Source organism: Plectrocnemia conspersa, unplaced genomic scaffold (assembly GCF_051122295.1).
Source record: "Plectrocnemia conspersa isolate PC_06_02 unplaced genomic scaffold, ASM5112229v1 ptg000009l, whole genome shotgun sequence".
In the NCBI taxonomy this organism is placed as follows: Eukaryota; Metazoa; Arthropoda; class Insecta; order Trichoptera; family Polycentropodidae; genus Plectrocnemia; species Plectrocnemia conspersa.
In genome coordinates, this window is record NW_028277173.1 from 10,507,122 (window position 1) to 10,532,336 (window position 25,215).

The 25,215-nt window shown below is 27.3% G+C and overlaps 2 protein-coding genes across 2 annotated transcripts; both read left to right on the forward strand.

Annotated features, from left to right (window-relative positions):
• Nucleotides 1–585: 585 nt before the first annotated feature.
• LOC148231889 (uncharacterized) lies at nucleotides 586–16,679 on the forward strand. Its single transcript, XM_088191925.1, has 5 exons — nucleotides 586–709; nucleotides 780–1,271; nucleotides 11,432–11,599; nucleotides 16,245–16,379; nucleotides 16,463–16,679. The coding sequence occupies exons 2-5, from the start codon at nucleotides 783–785 to the stop codon at nucleotides 16,499–16,501; spliced, it is 831 nt and encodes a 276-aa protein (XP_088048051.1). The 5' UTR covers nucleotides 586–709; nucleotides 780–782; the 3' UTR covers nucleotides 16,502–16,679.
• A 1,451-nt stretch (nucleotides 16,680–18,130) lies between these two features.
• Cyp4g15 (Cytochrome P450 4g15) lies at nucleotides 18,131–23,026 on the forward strand. Its single transcript, XM_088191924.1, has 7 exons — nucleotides 18,131–18,264; nucleotides 19,592–19,815; nucleotides 19,878–20,075; nucleotides 20,143–20,325; nucleotides 21,621–22,343; nucleotides 22,405–22,590; nucleotides 22,658–23,026. The coding sequence occupies exons 2-7, from the start codon at nucleotides 19,599–19,601 to the stop codon at nucleotides 22,837–22,839; spliced, it is 1,689 nt and encodes a 562-aa protein (XP_088048050.1). The 5' UTR covers nucleotides 18,131–18,264; nucleotides 19,592–19,598; the 3' UTR covers nucleotides 22,840–23,026.
• The last annotated feature ends 2,189 nt before the right edge of the window (nucleotides 23,027–25,215 follow it).

Consider the following 25,215-nt stretch of genomic DNA (forward strand, 5'->3'; position numbering starts at 1 on the left):
CACCTATTGCATTTTTTTAAAATATGAATTAGGTTTATTATTTATTATTTTTTCTTTTGTTTCGATTTTTGTTAAATATAAATTAGGAAATTCCTGAAAGGCACGCTTATATACGAATCTTTTAAATCGCGTCTTTGTGTGTACCCAGAAAAGCACTTATTCAAGCTAAATATATTTTATAAAACCAGGAGATCCTGAAAGAACTCAGATTTTGGATGCCACTTATTTGATCTGGCTATCGCATCACATTGTACCCAAAATTGGTGGAAGAATAATATTCTAACCATTTTTAATGGTTATTAACAGTACTATTTTATATATTTAATTCTCTTATCTATACTTTTTACTTATATTATTACAATCGCAAATATGATTTTTATTGTAGGCAATACCACATAAATAAATGGAATTATAATTATATATTATTAAAAATATAATATTTATTAATTTAATATGCTACTGTTAAATGCAAGATTTTTTATTTGTTAAATGTATGATAATTTTTATTAACTTGAAAGAAATAATTTATAAAATATATTTATTTAAATGGCAAAATTATTTTTTTAGATTAAGACTTCAATAATAATTATTGTTACATAATTGTAAAGGTATTGTAAAAAACATTAATTTAGAATACATTGCCGCACGTGCTGCGTTACATTGTGGTTGTCTACCGACGAGATACTGATTTTTGCATCGAAAATTCACGGTATGAACTTTATATATTAAATATTATACCATACACCTAAATCTAACATTGTTACAATTTTTTTATTTAGAAAATGATGCCTATCAAATCTTACTGTGGATCTCACGATGGGTGTGTAGAAGTAAAAAAGACATGCCATGCCAGTGCATGTTCGGTACCATGTGCAACTCAAGATTCAACTTCGGCATCAGTTCAAGCTCCGATCGTTGCTTCAGCAGCAACCACAAATCCAACAGTAATCCAAACAATTGTAGCACCACCAGGTTTGCAAACAGCAGACGCTCATGCAGAAGCTCATCATTGCGATATCAATAAAAATATACACACTAAAGATCATGTCGACAATGTTGCTTTATGCCACCAAAATTGCAAGGAAATTAATGACAATTCATTTCACGGACTTTCGACTGCCACCGATTTGCTGCAAAAGCACATTAATTGCACAAACACTTGCAATGCACACTGCAATGTCGAAGATCACTCTATAATGCAAAACATCAAGAAATACAGAGTATTTTACATTTTCGACGAAGTCGTGGAATGCTGTTTTAAGAGGGTCGAAGTAAGTCTTACCATATTTATTCTATCTGATAAATCGATCTCGGGAAGTAATATTTCTCATCGTTATTAAGTAATTGAGGGGTAGGCCTGATTTATTGCGGTAATTACTAGCGAAAAATGATTATCTGAAATTATATATAAGGGACGTTAACCGAAGACAGTAAGGGTTTAATGGGCGTTGTTTTATTAATTTATTAAACAATGAACGTGTCCGTCATTTTGCCGTAATTTAATCTACGGAGAAACGTATTAGGGTCATATACGTAAGATATTAGCGCGACACTACTTTGACATTGTGTACGTAACTTAAATTAAATTAAACCTTAATTTGATCGCGTTCATATTTTAATAATAATATTTATAAATTGTAACAATGTTTTTCCAAATATTTATTTTTAATTAATTGCACGACATCGATTAATTTAAATTTTGGAAAAAAAACACTTGAGTGATGATTGATTCGTTTGGGTAAAAAAGACGTATTATATAAACGCACGCATATATGTACGAGTATATTTTTATCGAACATTATTTACACAGATAAAATTTCATATACACACTCAGATTGAGTTAACCATTAATGGTTTCGTTCAGCATATTTGCATTCGTACTAATTGATTTTCTGAAATGTGCATTTAATCATAAAATATCTTTTAGTGAATATGGGTGAAAGATTTGGAACAAAACCAACCGTATGTATTTTAGATAAATTCAATTTATACAGATGGATAATATAAATTTTATTGTGATGCAAAACATTCAATCATTCTGGATTTTAAATTTAAATTTTATGGAATAGTTTTTTTTTTTTTTATAAAGTTTATTTCTTAAATAGACATAGGTAAAATAGCATACAGATATATTAAATGCACAATACTGGTTCGTAACCATTTACATTGTTTACAAATTGTTAAGTTATACAATAACATAAAAAGAATAATAAATTATACGAGAGTATACTAAATTAAAGGAAAAATACATAAAACCTTTTACAAATTTAAAAAATCCAAAAAAAAAAAAAATTTTGAAAAAGAATGAAGCAGATGAGAAAAATAAATTATACAAAATACATAATATACAAAATAAAACACATACAAAGGTAAATAAACCTAGCCCTGTAGACCTGAAACTGATGACACTGTGATGAGCTTAACTGCATCAAAGCAATTTGTGCTTAGGCATTTTATGTTTGTATTTAAATTTAAGTTTTGCTTTGTCGTAATCACCGATTCTTGAAATTAGTGGGTTTGCGTGGTCTCACGAGATTTTTTTTATAGTATTTTTCGGTTTGATAATAACAGTATTCTTTAATGGTAGGAATTAAATGTTTGGTGTGGAGTTTTTTAAGGTTAGTATAAAACGGTGTATTATAAATTATTTTTATGGCTTTATTTTGAATTACTTGAAGTTTATTAAAATTACTATTACTCGCGTTACTCCACACTGAACAAGCGTAAGTTAAAACAGGTCTGATTAATTGTCTATAGACTAGAATTTTATTTTTTATTGTAAGCGCACTTTTTCTATTAAATCTTGATTTTAGAGCCGCAATGGCACCGAGCCCTTTCGACCGGAGTTCAGTTATATGTTTATTGAATTTTAGTCTGGAGTCCAGGTGTATACCCAGGTATTTAACGCTCGCTCTCCATTCAATGTTATGCCCTTGTTCACTTTTAATGGGTGCAGGCAAGGGTTGTCTACGTTTAGTGAATATTATAGCTTCTGTTTTGTCTTGATTAATTTTAATTCTCCATTTCATAAAATATTTTTTTAAGTTTTCAAGGGATTTTTGAAGTTTGACTGCAATAGGTTTAAGACCATAATAACTAGTAAGGATTGCGTTGTCGTCAGCGTACATTGAGAGTTTAGTATATTTTAACATTGGAATATCATTAGTATATAGAATGAAGAGAAACGGGCCAAGTATACTTCCTTGAGGAACACCAGCTGGTATTTTACGCGGCGTCGAAAATGTATTATTTAGCGAAACAACATAGCTTCGATTCTTCAGGTAAGACCGTAACATGTGAATAATGTAATAGGGAGTTCCATATTTTAAAAGTTTATACATTAATCCATCATGCCATACTGTATCAAAAGCCTTTTCCATATCTAATAATAAAAGACCCGAACTTTTTTTCATATTAAAATCGGCAGATATGTGCTCTGTTAATCTATTAAGTTGATGCGTAGTCGAGTGATTTTCGCGGAAACCAAATTGCTCATTAATGAGTTTGCTATTAAGAGATTCCTTTAATCGAGATAATATTTATGGAATAGTAATTTTTTTAATATTCATAAGTAGTGAAAGCAAAACGAAAGTTTTTTTATTTATTATCCACGAAAAATATAATTTGCTTATAATACATAATTCTAATTTTAAATATGTTAATAACTTAAAACTGTTCTAAATATATATTGTTGTATTTTATAAAATACGTTGAATCAATTGTAATGCGTAAGAATAATATTTTATAAAATTAGATAATTTGTTATTATATTTTAGGGATGTTTAGGTAGTAAATATATGATATATAAGTAGAAAATATTATATATTATTTATTCATAATGCTTTTAGGACTTCCATTTATTTATTTTTAAACATAGTCACAAAGGGGCTTAATACATTTAGTGATCCTGAAAGGTGTTTTTTGATTTTATTGTCACATAAGTCTGGTGTCTGTTCCCTTTTTTGCCAACTAATGCGCGCAAAGCTTTTTATTGCATATTTCAATAACCATTCTAGAAAAATAATGATTGCAACGAAATCCCTTTCATTTCTTTTCTTCATTGTGAATGCCATTTCTACTGCTTAAAATCAACAGTATCGACAGTATTTTTCTGTTCCTAACGTCATTGCCATGTATGCTTACTTTTAGTTGCAATGTCTTTTATCACACAATCTATATTCTAAATCTAACCATTTCTTAAGTTATTTTAAAGGTTTCAATAGTATTGTCAGTTAATTCGAGTAAAGTTGTATTATATAAACTAATCTCAAACTTCTAGTGAAATTGCGTAAGACCCTAACCGACAAATATGCTTAGCTTTATTGTGATTGTATTCCAGTACAAATTACTTCATTTATAAGATGTATTGTAGTAGTTTTGCCTACGTGACGAAAATACAAACTACTATGTGTCTAAACATTAGCTTTGATTAAATAAACCCTATGGTAAATAGCACTACAAAAATATTTTGAATATCATATACAAACATGCTTTTATTTTTTCGAGGCCTTTATAAATACGTTATATTTTACTGCGTACCCAATTCATCCTCGATAAATTTTTGACGAGTATATCTGACGATGCAGGAACGACCAACCCTCAAAAACGAATCGGTCCATATGACACGTGGACAAATTGTATTTTTTCGTGTTATGTACAAAACTCAGTATGACAGGGTTGAAATGGAATGTGCGATTTTTTTGACAGGTCGCGTGCCAGGAAGCTCCGGATTTTAATTATCGTCGCCCTTCGTCCGGAAAAAAACCACCCCTGTCATGACATAGAGAAACAGCACGCAAAAGTCGATGCACAACGTTATATTACACCTTGTATAATATAACACAATACACAATATAGTGTAATGGTTATCTTTTCGTCGGTTTTGTTGTTAAAATAAAATAGTTTAACGGTCACGCGGACCAACAGCTCTATCATTTTTACGACTGACATAAATCTGTACATAGCACGAGATTCAATTACGAGACCTTAAAATATTATTGCGACATATATTTTTTTATTATCTTTCTGTTGTTTTATTATTTTTAAATAATATTTTTAAACATAATTTATATATAATTCAATGCTTATGACTTAAAAATATATTTTAGTAGAAAGCATATTTATCATTTATAATACTTTCATATATTCATTACATGAAAACATTTCTCATTTATTCGTATGATTGCAAATATCAGATAAGGTAGTAAACACCTTTTAAAATCACATTTAGATTTGATAAAATATACCTAAGTTATATTTTTCATCGGAAATTGTCATACATTGCGGAAATTTAAAAGCAAACTTATTTTTTGCAACCTTTACTTTATTATCTGCAATCATGTGTCATACCTCTACATATCTATATTCTTATATGTATAAAAATACATATTCAATTAGTGAATAATGGACTCGTTGTGCAAGTTTACATATTTTTTTTTGTAAATCGTGTTTTATTATATAAATAATAACTTTCTTCGGTCTGTATTATCTGTATAAATATGGATTTATGATGAAATTTTAGCTTTTTTATCAGGGATAGATTCAAACTCACTTTTTATTTAACATGTTATTACAATACTTGGCTATATACATTTTTGTTTTTTTTTGTTTTTCTTCATGTTTTGCAGTAGCACGTAATCTGTCGTCAGCACGTCGTTGTTCAGGTTTCATTGTTACATATTGCAGTGATCGTTCGTTAGCACGTCGCTTTTCAGCTCAATGTTTAACTTTTAGAATAAAAATTTGCAATCAAAAATAGAACTATTGAAATTACAGAAAAAGTTCTTATGACATACATATTTATTTTATCTGTCAAACGATTATTACAGAAATTTAAAACGTGTCATAATTTTTGACCAATAGTAGGATTTATAAATATAATATCATTAACAATCTATTTATTATTAAAAAAAAATTTCAAATGTCATATTATGATATATATTTTCTCGTGTAATGCAACCTCAAAAATTTACAATATAAAAATCCTTTAATACTCACTGTTTTTTTGTAATATACATTTTAAAATGCTTATAGCTTTATAAAAATATAAATATTTAACACATCATATTTCTCCTAATATTCCATTACTTTATTTTATGCTTTCGAATACACTTTATAATTAAATTGTATGTATGTTTATTATTGATTATTATTATTTTATAAAATTTAATTATATTATATACCTTCACATACATATGTAAATTAATAGTAGCTCAAATCCATAATGTCGCAATTTGCATAAATTCACCATTAATCATCTTCATTGTAGTGCTATCCTGATTTTGCTGTTTTCGAAATTAATTTTAAATATATTAATTTTCTTGGTGGATGTCTTAATAATTTATTACCATCAATGTTGTTAATGAATTATGTAAATATAATAAAAAATATATTAAAATACTTGTTAAAAGTAATTTATTGTAAAAAGGGCACTTTTCCATTGAAACTAGCGCCAAGAGGAAAAAGTAAAATAGTTTGAGTAGGAAATGCTGAATAGTTTTATCCCCGGTGGAAATAGTAAAAGTACGCAGTGTAAGTATTTAACTTGGAAAATAAACCAAGTGTGTCGTAGTTATAAATCTGAGATCTCGGTCCGACTGAATAAATTTTTATTTGAAGGCGAAGTTTTAAGTTTTTTTGCAAAGGTGGAAGTGATATATATGCGTAGAAAGTTTTATTATGCGTGATAAAATATATAGTATGTATATATTGATATATAATAATTTGTTACGCATATAGTAAAATATTTATTTTTTCATCTACTTATTTAAGAAAAAATCCTTTTACAAATTAAATAAATGATCGATGTTTTTCGAACCACTTATTATCATAATCATTATTCATCCTCGTATAATAATTATCTTACTATAAATAGGCAAAGAAGCCAGCAAGGGTAAAACGCGATATTGATTTTCAATTAATCATTGAAAATAGAGAATGTATAAAATAGTTTATCTTACTTTTGGAAAATAAATAAATATAGTCATCAAAATATTTATTTAATTATAATTTATTATAAAAATCAGTGTCAATTTTTAGTACATTATTAAATTGAGGAATCTGTGTAAAATTAATTAAATAATAATTAAGAAAGAAAAATTAATACTCTTTTATATATATATTTTTTATTATTTTGTAAACCCAAATAATCTTGGTTGGTAAAAACTCATTCTTTAGTATAACGATAGAGTTCATATACTTTCTTATGATTTCATTTTCACGTTTCACAGAAAACGGGCCAATTAGGTTTTTTTAATAATATTGTTAGTCTTACATTTCGTGCAAAAACTAGACATGCATGGCATTCGCGCAAATCAGAATATAAAAATAATTAATTTGATAGGCGAACGCGTCGGCGCTTTTCCGCAACACGCTAATGCCGGAAAATGAGTTAAATTTTCATCGCAGTGCAGCGACGATAAATTTTGCATGGTCTGGACCTCCAGTAAAAACAGCCATAAAGTTTATCTTATGTAGGAAGTGGGCCGACAACACAACTTGACCGAACGAAGCACTGGAATCAAAATGGTATTTTTCACCACTTTTCCAAGCTCGTTTTGGGACAGAATGACGCAAAATAACCGCGAAGAATATATTATCGTGCGAGATTGTGACAAGGGGTAAAATTGGGGTTTTCCTTTTTCGATGCCCTTGAAAAAGAGGACGAGAACCGCGATCGAAACGTAGTTATACAAACATAAAACTTTGAAACTACTGCGTCAATTTTAAAATTGCGATTTTCATTATTGAACAAATAAATTTAAAATACGTCATAATCGATTATTTTATTCATCTTCTTCCAGTTTCATGTCTAATGCTAGATATTAGTGACCATCTTGTTGATAAATTCCAAGTATCCCTCCTGGTCATTGGCCGGACGAAATAATCTTCGTCTGTCATCCCCGTCCATAGGCAAGGCCGCTGAGAGCAAACCCAGGCCATGGGAAAACAACGATTCCGGGCCTCATGACAAAAATGCCATTTTATATATTTTTTACTAATCCATTTATTACCTTCAATTTTTTCTACATTTTATTAATTTATTGGTATATACATTTATTAAAGAATGTTTAGGTTTTTCTCGTACTGATTTCTCCAAAACTCTGCTGATATATTGATGACTTTTTTGTTTTAAATTTTAAAGCATATTCTACCTCAGACCACTTGATCATAATTTCACAGAATACTTAAATTAAATAAAACCAAATCTAAACCTAACCAATGAAAATTAACCAAACTCAACTTGACGTAATTAAAGTTTTAAGACTAGCTATAATTTTAAAGCTTTCATAAAGTCAAGTTGGGTTTGGTTAATTCGTCTAGGTAAGATTTAGGTTTGAAGCTCAAATGGACGTTTGCTAAATTGTCAAATTGAGTTTCAACGATAGTTAAAAGAAACATGTAAAAATGTAATCGGATATGATTTTATTGAAACGCTAGTAAGTTATGTTTTAACATTTATATTTACAACATATAGAATTGCAGTGTTTTAGAACACTTCATATCATATGGGCTACAAACTAGATGTCATAAAAAAATTCACATAAAATTTAGGGGAAGCAAATTTAATGCACAAAACTAAACGTGTCGATACCTTTGATCTGCGTCAAAAAGCAAAAAATAAAAATATTGCCTATCTTTTTGTGATAGTCACTTACAATAAACGCAGAAATGTTTCCACTTTTGGAAGAATTTAAAATTACTGCAGACGTAAACTGGAAGTTAATTTTAAACGTTGTTGTTCAACACTTATTATTTTTTATTTCTGCGTTAGTGGTCCGCAAGTGAAAAAAGTTTGAGAAACACTGTTTTAAAATATTCAAATTGTTGTAATATTTTTTTAATAAAACATATATTTTCTTTTCTATAATATTTTGTTATTTTTTTATGTTAAATTATAACTTAAAGTCTTACTCAGGGAAATCTGATATTTTAGTTGGTGAATTATAGAAGTTTTATTTTTATTAAACATATACACTATTTTACTAAAAATTTAATTTCTAAATTTATTGCAATTTTATTTGTTTAAGTAAGATATATGCAATATAGATAAATAAATACAGAATTTATACTTCTTGGATATCTTGAAAATGCAGTATGGATTTTTGTCGTGCAATTATGAATTATTATTTTTATATTATGCTTATATTTTCTTACATTATTTTATGGTATACACGAACCTTTCATAAACTAGGCATAATCTTAAATCTTACCCAACATTATGCAAACATGCATAATATAATACATACATTAATATATTAAACATCATGCAACTGCAAAGTATGTCATAATCTTTTACCTTAAAGTATGAATATAATATTTTGAACCATATTAAAATATTAAAACTCACTTTTAACAAATACAACATCTACCAATTAAATTCATATTCTCAACAACTACCTAGTTATGACATAACACGCTTCTAACATCGATTTGTCCTAGACATTCACGCGATCTCGCGGGAATTGTAACAATAACAATGTCCTGATAATAATCACACACAATATATTTATGACGATAAATGTTTTATAAAAAAAATGTGCATTTTCAACTCTGAAAAAACACTCAAAAGTATTATGATGCGCCGTAAAGACTGACTTTGGACGCTTGATACTATAAAACTAACAAGGTAATCTTGTTAGTTCTAAGGCGAATAACAAGGGATACTATTGGATATAATAAAAGTTTATTATCTAACACCTTGTTACTTGTTATGGATAAATACGGCAGTTTTACCCTTACGAATCTGTCGCGAGAGGCTACCAAAACTAATGATATGAATTATTTACGTGTTTTTGTGCCGAGTCAGAAATAACTGCTCGTATTTTTTTTAGATCATAACCTTTAATTATAAAAATGAATCAATTCGAATAATCGAGTCAAAAATTCGAATGTGTGTAACGCACGCATGTCCAACTTTTTTGCCCAACCTTAACCCTTCGATCAAATAATTCCTGAAGGGCATGCGATGTAATATATTTAATAAAAACAACTTAATTAATACAAATAAGTTACAATATTCAATTAAATGTATTTATCATCATTCTTGTATAGCAGTTCTAATTTAATTAACCGCGTTGCAAAATGTAAAATTAATTATCCTGCGTGAAAATGATATATGGTTGGTAATATAAGATGCTATGCTTTTGATTATATTGTATTATGTGAGACTTAAATCATATTTTCACTTATTAACGTCCAGTTTATATTGCCCAATAATAAAAGTATATATATTGTTAAGGTTATACTCGAGAGGATAAGATAAAAAAATGTTTTTCCATCTGGACATTGTGTACAGATTTATGGTTTTTAGGTGGTAAACCTGTCAATTAAGCTAGGTGTTTTATATATTATACATATAAAATATACTAAATTTTATACCTTCATATATTTTTTGTCTTATTATCGTAAAAATTAGATTGACGCAATACATAAATTAGGTTTATGATTGACTAACACAATGGATTTAGTTATATGGCAAAATATTTATTGAACACTTTCCATATATTATGATCCACTAGCTTAGACACGAACGATAATTCAATACACTTTTATTTATCATCGTATCGCTTAGTATCGCCAGTAAAAATGTCATATAGGGAAGGCTACTTCTCTTCGACTAATAAATATTCTGAATGGACCCATATTTCATACACAATATTTTATAGCTTATCATTATATTTAAAAAACATTATTCGGTATAGGGGAGAGTATAGAAAAACTATTTTTGTATGTGATATTAGATAACATAATACAAAAAAATGTTTTGCTATAAAAATACGATGCGCTGATTTCAAATCTGTCATATTTTTTTTATCTTGACACGACATTAGAAAATTAAATTATATTTCATATAAATAATGGTGTAATTAGTGTTTTATTTATAAAAAATAAGGTTACATAAATATATCGCATTTTATAAATTTATGGTAATCTTTAAATAAAGACTTTTTAAATTCAGTACGTTATTCAACGTATTTGATCAAATATATTCAAGGACTTTTAGGACATCTGTATGTGAAAATTGGTATTGAGATTGAGTTATACGTTATTCATGTTTTGTATCTTTGGGGAATTGTGACTGTATTAAAAGATTTCACTCTCAAATAATAACTTTATTTTTTATATGTTCCATTTTTATTTTTAGAAAAATGTATGATATCTAAATCGAAGAAATATTAATTACTTTTAATTATTATGTTGTGCCATTCACAAATTAATATATTCATTTCAGTTAAAAGTATTCTTTCCATGTAATATTTAAGTGCTTTCTTTGCCAAAATTTATGGGTCTTATGGAAATTAACGACTTGTTTAATGGTCGAGTTTCATTATCGGTAATGGGGATTTTATTATTAATTCGATATGAAAAATTAGTTGGCGTGTTTCTTGAAACAATTACGATAATATTTTAACATATTATTTTTTTACAGAAAGCTTCGCCGAAAATTTATTCATTGCTCCTATTTGCTAGCTTGTTCGTCATGATGTGGATAGACTTTTTTGGAAGGCCATTTTTAAGAATGAACCAATTGATGTTCTGCTTCAGTGTGGACTTTTTTGAAAAATGGTATATGCTGATCGTGCTGCCTGTACAAAAGGTAACTAAACATTAATTATTGAGGCGATTGTACTCCGCACATTCATATATACATGTAAATTAAACGTGGGATATACACACAAAACACATTAACGAGATCGTAATTTAGGTACTCGGTATTTCATGGTAGTGTATGAACCTCTTAACAGGTATCTTTATGTGCATCCACAATTCTGTAAACATATGTCTATTATAAACGGTATAAGTTAAAATAAAATAGTAAATAATAATTGCTAGTTTGCCATTCAGAATTAAATACTAAATAATAAATATTGCCTAAAATATTATATAATATTAAAACTATGATGATATCAGCCAAAGCAAATAAATTATATGTACATAAATAATGTCAGCGATATTTAAATTCATGCTAATTGTAATATATATATTTTTCACATTCATATGTAACACATAAATAATTTAATTATCAATTTTTATATAGTACATATATGCATAATATATATTTTCCGGTAATTTTCTTGCTAATATTCCGATAATTTCCGATTAGAGTAGTTGAGAAAAACGTATTTTTGCTATTTAATTATATCCCACCCCTATTTGAAGCTCCCAAGAAAACAATAATATTTTCAAGCACCTGGCACGGACCCACCCTATGCTATTCAGCGGTTGTAAAGCATTTAAAAATATTTTAAAAAAAATTTTAAAATGCTCTATAAAATTTTTACATATTAATTCTCGTGAAATTCTTGAAAAATAATTCTCAAAAATCCCTTCATTTTTATTAGCTTTGAATGTACACTTTCCGAATTAATTACACTTGCAAGTAATTTAACTATATTCATATTTATTTTGCCAAGCTAAAATTTCAGTTTCACGTAAAAAGGATGCTAAAGTATTTAACAAATACAACATTTTTCACATTTTTATAAAAAGTTTAAAAAATAATAAATTTATAATCTTTTCAACTGAAAACCCGCATATTAACGAATATATTATCATTTAACTTGTCAAGTCGAGTTAGAAAACCTTAAGTGCTTGTAAATTATTGCATATTTAATTTTTTCCGGGATAAAGTATTCCGCAGAATATGTTTTTATGAGTTATAAAAAAATATAATTATGAAAAGATCGATTATATAAAAAAATATCAGCATCATTCTATATTGAGATACATTGTTTTGAAATAAGTTTAAATTCACTGTAAAAGATAGTTACTTTAAAAATACATTGTATAGTAAAACGTTAAATGGATCATAAATTTAAATTCTAACAAAGTATTTTAACTTACATTTGATTAAGTATTCAATTTAATTGAATAATAACTATTAATTAAGAAAACCGCTTCAATAAAATAAATTGTTTCGAATAAAACTAAATTCGTTGAACAAAAATAATCAGTTTTAATTACTACGGTCGTAATCAGTTTAAAAGTGGCTTTTGCTAAACTCAAAGATTATTTCCATGCTGTTAAACCGAGTATGTAATTAATTCACTGCCACACTCTGGAAAGTGTCCAAGTGTGCTAAAATTGAATAACCACAATTCCCAGTCAGAAAATTATCCCCTAAGGTTTGCACCTCGCTCCGCATTATGTACTATACATACATCAAAATGTTTATCTTGGACGGTGTTATTGTTAAACTGAATCACGTTTGCTCGATTTTACACGTACCGTGACAATTTGTTATCTGGACTGAAGGTGGTCAGGGACAAGGGCGAGGGACTGTTTGGCGCCTGGGGGAAAGCTGAAACCCAGACCTGCCCTAAAATGAACTTTGCACGAAGTTCAACGGTCTGAAGAGGAAAATCGATAGAGACAAGGGCTCGTATTATGCGTGCGTATATTGCGGAAGCCGGAAATAAAAGTCGAACGCGATTAGATAAGACTGATAATAATATAAATTAATCTTGTATAGAAAATAAATTATAAAAAATAATTAAAAATATTTGTCAAAGAACTAATTACATAATATAACACTATTGTATTGTATGTGTTACAGTGAATGTGTGTTAGTAGTAAAAAGTGTAATTTTTTAGGTTAGGTTTAAGTATAAACAGCAGATGGACGATTCGCAACTGTGAAATTATGTTTCATAGACATTTTTAGAGCAGCATCTGAGTTTACTAGTGTCAATATATATTTACAGAAGAAAATGTATTCGAATATAATTTCACTGAAACGCCAGTAAAAATATAACTTAACTGGTAATACCCTTTCACTATAACATATACATAATCTAATGTATTAAAATAAATATATACCTTTCACATTCGTTTAGATACCATTAAAAACATTTATGCGACAGTAACAATCTTAATTTAAATTATTTTAAATAGGAATAATTATTTATACAAATTTGTAATAATGCATTAATTAATCTATTATAGAAATATTGTTATATTTTTGAGCAGTTAATATTCTGCATAAAGAATGACGTATATATGCACTTACCGGCAGCTATGCTAAAAATAACAAATTTTTAAGCAATATCATTTATTTTTGTGTTTATGTTTTAAATAAATACAAAATTAAATTTTAAAATTATTAATATAATCTTAAATATTTATATAGTCGTTGAATATATTGTGCTTTATAAAACAAACCGAAAGATTATCTTAATACAACTTAAGTTAAATTGAGTTTCATAGACATTTTAGAGCAGTATATAATTTTACTAACGCCTCTCCGATAAATTATATTACTATTAAATTATCAGTGAAAATGTACAATATTTGGAATTTTTAGTGAAATAATATTTATACCAGTAAAAATTAAACTTTCCTGAAAAATCATATTAAAAAATTTAATTATTAATAATACGTTAGCAGCAAAATATTTATTTGTCAAAATTATAAGTGACTTTTGGTTTATTCAATATAATTCTAAAAGATTTATATAGCTAATCATGAAGCTCTTTAATCTGAAATATCTGCCTTTTTATTATCTATTTTTTTCCATATTACTTATAATTTAATTTTCGCGGTAGATACGTTCCTATAAATTGAGGCGTAGAAATTTGAAATAAAATAAGTAAATAGTATTCACGTGTACTTTTTAATGTTTCTTTAACTTTAATGAAGTAAACGAGAAATTCGTGCATTCTAAAAAGCAACTCAAGACACACTGTATGGGCAGTGGAAGAGGTTCAATATGTAGGGCGTTTGTACATCGTCACGCCACACGTGTGAAAAAATATGTGTATATGTTTAAATGGAATAACAATATGATTTTAAATGCGGTATTTTTTTTAAACATAGATAGGAAAAAAAACATCATCTTTCACGACTAGGAATACAGTATTAGTTATAAATTTCTAATTTCATATCATTGAAAAATCATAAACATAAGCAATTCACACTCACATACATACATAATATAAAATTGCTTAGTTCTGTTGAAATATTATATTAATAATAACAAAAAATATTTATCATTAGAAAACTTTGATAGTGATAATATAAAATGTTATGAAAAGCGTATAAATTTGCCATAAAGAAACGCTATATGACATAACTAGCTATTGTATATCGCGTAACAAAAAAATTACAATATATATACATTTTTATTTGTAAAAGTTGTACGTTTCAGTATTGTTTGTAACAAACTATGATATATAATGCAAATTCGGCTATTTAATAACTTAAATTATTTTTCTAAACAAAATATTTTAAAGGTAATATATGTTAAATTAATTTAGCTTTTAATTTTGCGGAAGTTAATTTGTGTGAAAATAGTTTGAAATGTATTTGAAGAAGGTAGACGATTTGCTACTTATCAAAAATAATTTGATGTTTGTAGGTATATGTAGGTATAATATTTATTAATAGTGAAGTGCAATAAACTCTCATTTAAACGGTTATATAACAAACCATTACTACAGAACTCACTTAACTTTGTACAATATATTATAATTTAATATATTAGCATCAACTATATTGTATAATGTATAAACACAAACTAGCTTGGCAAACTTTTCTTCTCCAGTGTCCATTAAACACAAAGCGTTTATCGTACACAAAAATACTACACACTTAAACTAAAATATATGTAATACGAAAAAAGACAAATTATCTATAATATTTCAATTGTAATGTAAAACAAAAAGATTTATTTTGGAAGGTTTTCCCAATCTTACGAAAAAAAATATTATTTTATCTCCGCTCTTATTTTAAATACATAGATATACTGGTTACATAATAAAAAGCAAGATAATCACAAAAAACCCTCAACACCCTCTCTATTTCGCCCTCTTATGTGCCATTTAATGTCACACATAATCTAATTTATTTTTCTTGCCTAAGTGCAGGGTAAATACTACTCGTACGACCCCAATCTAGTTTTATTTTCTACACACATATTCATTAATATAATTTATATATAAGCGTAACCATATCTCAACTCAACAGCATTTCTAAACATTACATTTTCGTATTAATTTTTCCATTAGGTATAGAATAGCTCAAGCATATTTTTTTGCTTACAATGTAAAAATATTTTTAACGAAGCACAAGGGTTTTTATCCCGCCGTTATAATGCGCACCTTATTTAAATTTATTTAATAAACACCACATTTACATTTCGAATATTATCCACAAGTTTTTAATGAAATTGTTTATTAACATATTTTAAAAATCACACGCTTTAGCAGCATTATTCAATAATATTTTTATTGATTTTATTTCAAGGTCACAGAAGTGTCAATTGCATACGTGAAAATCATATATGGACCAATTATACAATTTTTCTGCACCCATGAAATTGTGCAAACTACACAAGTCACTCAAGTTTTGCATCAATGTGATGCATGCCACTGTGTACATGTGAGTTTAAATCTTTATTTATTTTTAATTTAGATTTTCGTATATTATTTAATTATCTTTAACGGTAATTGTTATTGTTTCAGGCTCAAAATATATGCCCCAAGATACAGTGCGGGCGATGAATTATGAATGTCAATTGTGCATATTAAAGTGTTATTGTGTTTTAATAGAATAATGTGCTATTGTAATTTTAAAGTTTTAAATTATTTTATATGTTTTGATTTTATATAATAATTGTAAAATGTTCTATTGTAGTACGATTATAAATGATAATATAAATTAAATAAGCAATGCATGATAATAAAGTCAAATATGATATAGAAGATGCTTAGCTTTATTAAAAATGTAAATTAAATGATTTTTGATATGCAAAGCAATTATATAAATATTGTATTACAAATAATTCAAATTTATGACCATAAGCCTAAATATTATCCTGCAGATGTAATCTTGATATCCGTTTTATATAAATTATTATGTGCTGTACAATTTATAATCAATAGATGTCACTGCAGCTGGAGTCGGTTTTTTTTTATTAATAGCGCATTTTTATAAATAAAAATTAAAGTGCAGCTGCCGGGGTTTGAACCCGGAACCTCAAAATTACTAGTCTGAGTCGTTACGGACTACGTTATTCCGTCCTTAAATTACAATCTTAAATGTTGATAGCTGTAGAAAATAGTGGCTAGTGATTGATTACGACACAAATGTATTGATAAGTCTGTAAAAATTAAGTGATGTTTTTATCCAAATCCAATTTATAAAAATCCGTTATTAAATTAAATTTAAAATTTCTGATGTATATTATGTATATTTTACAGTGATTTTTCAGTGAAGTTATATTTTCGCTAGTATAAATATAATTTTATTAACTGTTTCAGTGAAATCATGTCTGTATACATCTCACCTGTATATATATATGATATTTATATTTATTTCTACTAGTAAAAACATATATTAACTAATAGACGTAAGTGAAATAATATGCTGCTTTAAAATTGCAGTTTAAGAACTTTCATTAGATGAAATTGGGTATGATTTATTCATTTAGGTTAGAACAGCAAATAAACTTTTCACATTTCTTACAGTGAATGACTATTTTTCAGTGAAGTTATATTTTAATTAGTATAAAAATAATTTTACTTACTAAGCCAGTTAAAATGTATCAAACAATTGATTTTTTAAATTCACTAATCAGTATCAGTGAAATTATATTAATCACTACGCGGATGTACACGTACTTTCAGAAAAAACACAAGTATTTGGGATTTCTACTTCTGGAGATTATGGAATATTGCGTTTTATCTAAATAACTTTTTCTAACGCAGTGCAAAATAAATAAGTAGGGATTATTTTTAATATACACCATGTATTTTAGTGCATTAAAACAAAATTCTTATTATAAAAAAATTGTAATGAGAGATTTGAAATTGTTTTTGACTGGTTGACAATAATTTTATGGTTCTTAAATTACTAAAAATTTTATGGAATATATTTCTTAACATAAAAAAAATTGTTTTCTCATCCAGTGTAAAAATACATAAGTTTGTATATATGTTTAAATGATTTTTTTATAGCTTATGTATACTCAAACTGATTACTACAATTTTTGAGAATCAGTTTTCTAACCATGAAATACTTATGGATGACTTAAGTTAATTAAAAAACTTGCTTATCCATCTATTGACGCAAAGTTAGGTCATTACAGGTTGAATGTGTTTTATTAAACATGCACTAGTGCGATTGTTACACATACTTCTAAACAGTCTACGGGAGGTCTTGCATAGGCTATATAAGACACTAGTTACGCATTTTAAAAGCAGTCTTAGAACTTCAGTATTAGTGTTGACCATTAGATTTTTTACCTATCGGATTCGATTAAAAGGTATTTAAGAAACAAAGTGAAAGTGTAAATGTGATATGATAAAAATAATTAGTGATAAAATGGATTATAAATTATTATTAAAAATGCAGTGATTGTTATTTAGTACTAAATCATTAAATATTAAAAATAATATATTTAAACTTTCAATATTTAAAAAAAATAAAAATATACTATCTACTTACATACTAATTATAACATATAGCACCATTTTAAGTTATGGTTTTTATACCGTATCTAAAACAATTAATACACGTAAAAATCTACCTACATTATTATCAATGCTTTATTTTAATAAGTTATTATTAGCTTTATCATATGGTATTAAATTTTTTAAAGCAAAACATATTAGTTAAAATGCCAAGGCATGTGTGTTTAGATTTATTAGTATTCCTTTATCTATGTGTTCCTTAAATACGTTATATTTGTATTGTGTATATATATATATATATATATATATATATATATATATATATATATATATATATATATATATATATATATATATATATATATATATATATATATATATATATATATATATATATATATATATATATATATATATATATATATATATATATATATATATATATATATATATATATATATATATATATATATATATATATATATATATATATATATATATATATATATATATATATATATATATATATATATATATATATATATATATATATATATATATATATATATATATATATATATATATATATATATATATATATATATATATATATATATATATATATATATATATATATATATATATATATATATATATATATATATATATATATATATATATATATATATATATATATATATATATATATAAAATATAATACAGATTTTTAACTTGAAAATTTGCAAATTTTAAAACATTAGGTTTTCTACAAAGCAATAAAAAATAACAAGTTAAAAAAAATACATTAATTTTTTATTTAGCTTGTTGAAATTATAAGTTTTCTTTTTGAAACAATAATATAAAATAAAAGTAATCGTGAAACTCATGTTACAAATTAATTCTCAACTATACAATGGCCATAATCATGACCCTTTTACGTAAATATATTAGTATGGAAATTTCTTTCAACTCATTGTTTACACTTATGCTAATTAATCTAATTAAAAATTCCAGAAATTCATAGTTTAATACATGTATGAAGAATAGAATTTGAATTATGTTAATACGCAAATTTGCAATGATTCCTATACTGCAGCTATCGCATTTATGCGAAAATTCTTGGAAATAATTTTTAAGTTGTATATTTATTTTAATAAAATAATTATCATCATTTAACAGCGACAAGATGGGAATGTCTACGGCGACCGAAGACATGTCAGTTCCTCCGAATGTCGTCACTGCAACTAGTGTTTTCTATATGCTATTGGTGCCAGCTGTAATATTGTGGTATGCATATTGGAGAATGTCTAGGAGACACATGATCGAATTGGCCGACAAAATACCTGGACCAAAAGGACTTCCATTGCTTGGAAATGCTCTCGAGTTTAGAGGAACTTCGCATAGTATGTTCAATGCAGCATATTATTTTTTCATTGCCATATATTGTTAAAATCGAATTTTATAGTGATCTTCAAGAACGTCATGGCAAAGAGTTTTTCTTTCCAAGATGTCGTCAAACTATGGGTAGGACCTAGACTCTTAGTTTTCTTATACAACCCAGAAGATGTTGAGATTATCCTCGGCAGTCAAGTACACATAGATAAGGCTGATGAATATAAATTCTTCCAACCGTGGTTGGGAAATGGATTATTGATCAGTACAGGTAATTAATCATAGTCTTATAAAAATCAAGATCGATGTATTTTATTTTATATTTATTGTGGTTTTAGGCCAGAAGTGGAGGAATCATCGCAAATTGATTGCCCCAACTTTCCACTTGAACGTCTTAAAAAGCTTCATTGACTTATTCAATCAAAATTCTAGAGCTGTTGTTGATAAGCTCAAGAAAGAAGCTAATAAGACTTTTGATTGTCACGATTATATGAGCGAATGCACCGTTGAAATCTTATTAGGTAAATATACCACTGCAGAAAAAATATAATATAGATTACAACAGCAATAAGGACAAATCAATTAAATTTGCCGTCATATAGATCTTAATCGTTTACGTTTAACACTAATTTTTTAATTTTAATCAATTAATACTTTTCTAGGTAAATCTATCAGATACATTTAATTAAACTTGTTTTAGATAGATTTCGGAAAAATCTATAGGGAAATATATATTAATTATTTACGCAACCTTCTATGAATTAAGTATAAAGATATTTAATTGATCTTAATGATATGTCATTTGATATAAACGCAGGTAATCTATAATTCAAGGCATTTGTGGTCGGTCACTAACTGGCTGTGTGATTTCAGATTCGCGGAATTGCGGTATAGCTTAATAAGATCTAGTCGTTGTATAATGTATTACGCAAATGCAAATTTTGCAAAAATGATTAAAGTGTCCAACTTTCGCCGGTGGGTGTCTATCTATCTACCTATAGATATGATCGAACAAGTAATTCTACTCAAGGAAGTACCGAGGGGTTTCAGGCGAGCGACAAACAAATTGCCCATTCGGTCGGTTCTAAATCCGACTCTAGCTTAATTGCACTCCAGACCGGAAGTAGGCTTAGAGGAGGGGAAATTCTTACGTTGGGAATAAAAAGTCGTTTTGTCGACGTGGAAAATTTCCAACTTCCGTTTTTCGTTTATAAAATTCAACTAAACTTGAGACGAATTCACATTGTCTTTTTATGATTATTATTTTATACATAACTTTGCCAATTTGCCAGTTAGTAAATGGTGATGATTCATATTCTATTTAATTATAATCTATTATATAATAAATTTTATATATTATTAAATTAATTTCAGATTTTAGTAAACATCTCACAATGATTTTTTGTTATTAATTTTCATGTTTATGTAAATCATAATTTTTATTCTAATCACGCAAAATCGATAAAATTTTAATTAATCGGCTGTTATATAAGAAACTAGAATCCCGGAGGTGTTTAAATTTGTAATCTTATATCACTGATCTATCGAAGAAATTAAGTTTCTAAATCTAAATTTAATAACTCTTTAATTAGCGTGAAACTAGCAATGAAGCATTTCCTAGTTTTTAATAGCGGTTTCTAATGACACAAAGAAAAGCAAAACTGAAACCACAAGACGCTGCATCGAGAATGTTAAACTAGAATTACGTTTACTTTCACTTTTACTGTATCGATCTTTTTGCACATAAAATTTGATGCCTTTGATGCGCAGAGCTTACTAGGTGCTAATAACTACAACCATTATGCGTTTATTGCAGAAACTGCCATGGGTGTTAATAAGGCGACTCAGGACAAGAGCAGCTTGGAATATGCAATGGCCGTAATGAAAATGTGCGATATTCTCCATCTAAGACACACTAAACTATGGTTAAGAGCAAACTTTATGTTCAACATGTCTTCGTACGCAAACACTCAAAAGAAACTCTTGGGAATCATCCATGGATTGACTAAGAAAGTTATAAAGAGGAAGAAGGAAGAGTTCGCTAGAGGACACCAACCATCAGGTTTACTCATCGCTGAGAATTCAAAGAAAGAACAAGTTACAGATACCAAAGACAAGACTGTCATCGAAGGATTATCTTATGGACAATCAGCTGGTTTAAAAGACGATTTAGATGTTGAAGAAGACGTGGGAGAGAAAAAAAGATTGGCTTTCTTGGATCTGTTATTGGAGAGCTCTCAAAGTGGAGTTGTAATTACTGATACTGAAATCAAAGAGCAAGTCGACACGATTATGTTCGAAGGTCACGATACTACTGCTGCTGGTAGCAGTTTCTTTTTATCTATGATGGGTATCCATCAAAAGGTTCAAGATAAAGTAATCGAAGAGATGGATCAAATCTTCGGAGATTCAGATCGACCTGCTACATTCCAGGATACGTTAGAGATGAAGTATTTGGAAAGGTGTTTGATGGAAACGCTGAGAATGTATCCTCCAGTGCCTATCATTGCTAGATGGTTGAAGGAAGACGTACCACTGAGTAAGCTTTTTAATTTACCTATAAACATTCAAACGATCGTTTATCGTAATTTTTTTTATAGAATCATGCGATTTGACAATACCATCTGGTACTACGGTAGTTGTTGCTACGTGCAAAGTGCATCGCCGCCCTGACCTCTATCCAAATCCTGATGTCTTTGACCCTGACAACTTCTTGCCTGAACGCTGTGCAAATAGGCATTATTATGGATTCATACCATTCTCGGCCGGTCCAAGGAGTTGCGTCGGTCTGTATTAAATCACAAATTAATTACTTCAAGTCTTATTAGGTCAATTAATTATTCTCCTTTAAAGGTCGCAAATACGCCATGTTGAAGCTCAAGGTTATTCTGTCTACCATCATGAGGAACTTCCGCATCCACTCGGACGTAAAGGAAGAAGATTTCAGGCTTCAGGCAGATATCATTTTGAAGAGGGAAGAAGGGTTCAATATAAGACTCACACAGCGAAAACGAGCTGCCAAAACAGCAGCATAAATATATTCATATGACAACTATACAAATATTTTTTTTAAAAAGTCGTGCTTAAAAAGTCGTTCATTTTTATCTGATGCTTCTAAAGCTTTTTTATTATGTATTTTTACTACTTGAAAAGTTTGAGTTTTAACTCATTTATTGTATTTAAGTTATATTATGAATAAAATAAAAATATATTTTATTATTACACCTGGTTTTTTAATTGTTTTATGTAATAAAAACATATATTTATGTTAGCAAAATATCATGTTTCATCATATAAATTGTATTATAAATATATGTACTAAATTTTAAATAATAATTTTTTAAAAATCTACTGACATCTCTTGTATATAAAATAAACTATTTTGAGAATAATATTTTAGTTTTTAATTTTAGTGTATCTGTTTGTCAATAGATGTCTCTAATAAAATTTTATTATTTTGATGCAAATTAAACGTTTTACACTATTAATATATTTTCTTATTAATATAAATATTTATTTAATTAATTATAAATAAGCCCTTTATCTGTAGATCTTGAACATATTTGCATTATGCTAATTTGATGTTCCGTTTTTTTTATAATTTACATAAACACTATGTGCTGTTTAAAAGCATAATGCGATTTTTGGACAAAAACGTGTACACTAGTGGTAATTATTCCTGTGAGAACACCAAAAATAGACAATAAAGATTTGCGATAGACACGGCTTGTTTCATATAAACAAAACTGATAAATAATGTTCTCTTTGAATAGGCTCTGAATTCACACACTTGGGGTTAAATATACATTAAAAATATATATTTAGGTAGAGGTTGTGTTATTCAATAATAATAATCAAAAAATTGTCTTATTACTATAATTTCCCTGCTTGATAAACTATAAAATATAATACTTAATAATTTAAAAATCAATGAAAAATATATTACAGTAATATACATATAATATAATCAGTATTTATTAAATCATTATGTAATATTTTTGCCAATATTAGTTTAATGAAGCTCAATGATCAGTTCAATGACATTAAGCTCTGGTTTTAATAGCAAGCGGTAGCATTTGTGAGTTAAAACAATGAAGGTTCATTGAAAATTTTGGCCGTTGGCTATTCCATTGTTCGCCATTGTTACTAATTTGGCAGGCTTGTCCGATTTCAGGTTCAACGAGTCAAAAATGGATGACCAAAATAGTGGCAAACCCACACCAAATTATCAATGATGTAATTCGATTAATATTTATATATAATTGCTGTCATAACACGCACCTTTCCACCATCCGGCTTATGTTATTTTTTATTATAATTTTGTCGTTAGGTATCAGTCTTGCTAAAGTTACTAAGAAGGCGAGCTTAAAAAGAAAGCTTTTTGAAATACATAACATTGTAAATATGTGCAAATTGATCTGTATATTTATATGTTTAAAACAATACAAAATAAAAAGTTTTGCATTAAATATGAATATTAAAGTGTTAAAAAATATAACAAAATATTAATATTATTATTTTTTATTTATTATTGACTTTTTATTTATTATTAATATTAGGTAAAGTAAAATATTATTTTTTGATATTTAATGCATGTGCATAAATTCACATCTTAGCTAATTTTTCACAGATTCGTGCTACACTACAACGTTATTTTTGACAGTTAAAAAACCTATGCGAATCTGCAGTCAAATGCCAAAACAAATAAATGACAAGAACGTGTTAAATTTGTATTAACACATAAAAAACGTGTTCTTTACCTACAGGTTTCATCACACAGTCAATACGAAAGATAAACTCAGACAAAATGTCAGTTAACATGTTCTTGTTTTAGGATCTTCATATATTGCAATAGATTATTCTAATTACAACATTATTAAACATACACATATAACGTATGTATAATATAATTCATAATGTTTGTCTGCCTCACTAGAAACAAGTTTTTACATCGAATTTATATGGCACTATTATTAAAAAAAATTATTATGTATGTAAGCACAAACTTGATATCATTAAAAAAACAACAATATAATGAGTAACGGGATTTCCAAAAAAAAATATTATTATTTTGCCTTGATTGATATGATAGGAAATTTTTTTGCAAGAAATATAAAATGCTGATTTTTCATTTCTCGAGAATTCTAAAATAGAAATTAAATTTAAAGGAATGTTTTAAAATGTTTATTATCGCTGAATTAAAAAAAATAAATAGTGTATAAATCCGCTAAATTAACAGTTGCATACAGAGCAGGTAGTGAAAATGGGACAGGGATTTACGTATTGGGCTAACGCATGTCATCTTATAAGAGAAAATTAACTACTCTATATTCTGATTATTTTTAGATAAGTTGTGTCTATCAATTGCGGAGAGATTGATTATTTATTTAGTTATTTTTAATCATGATTAA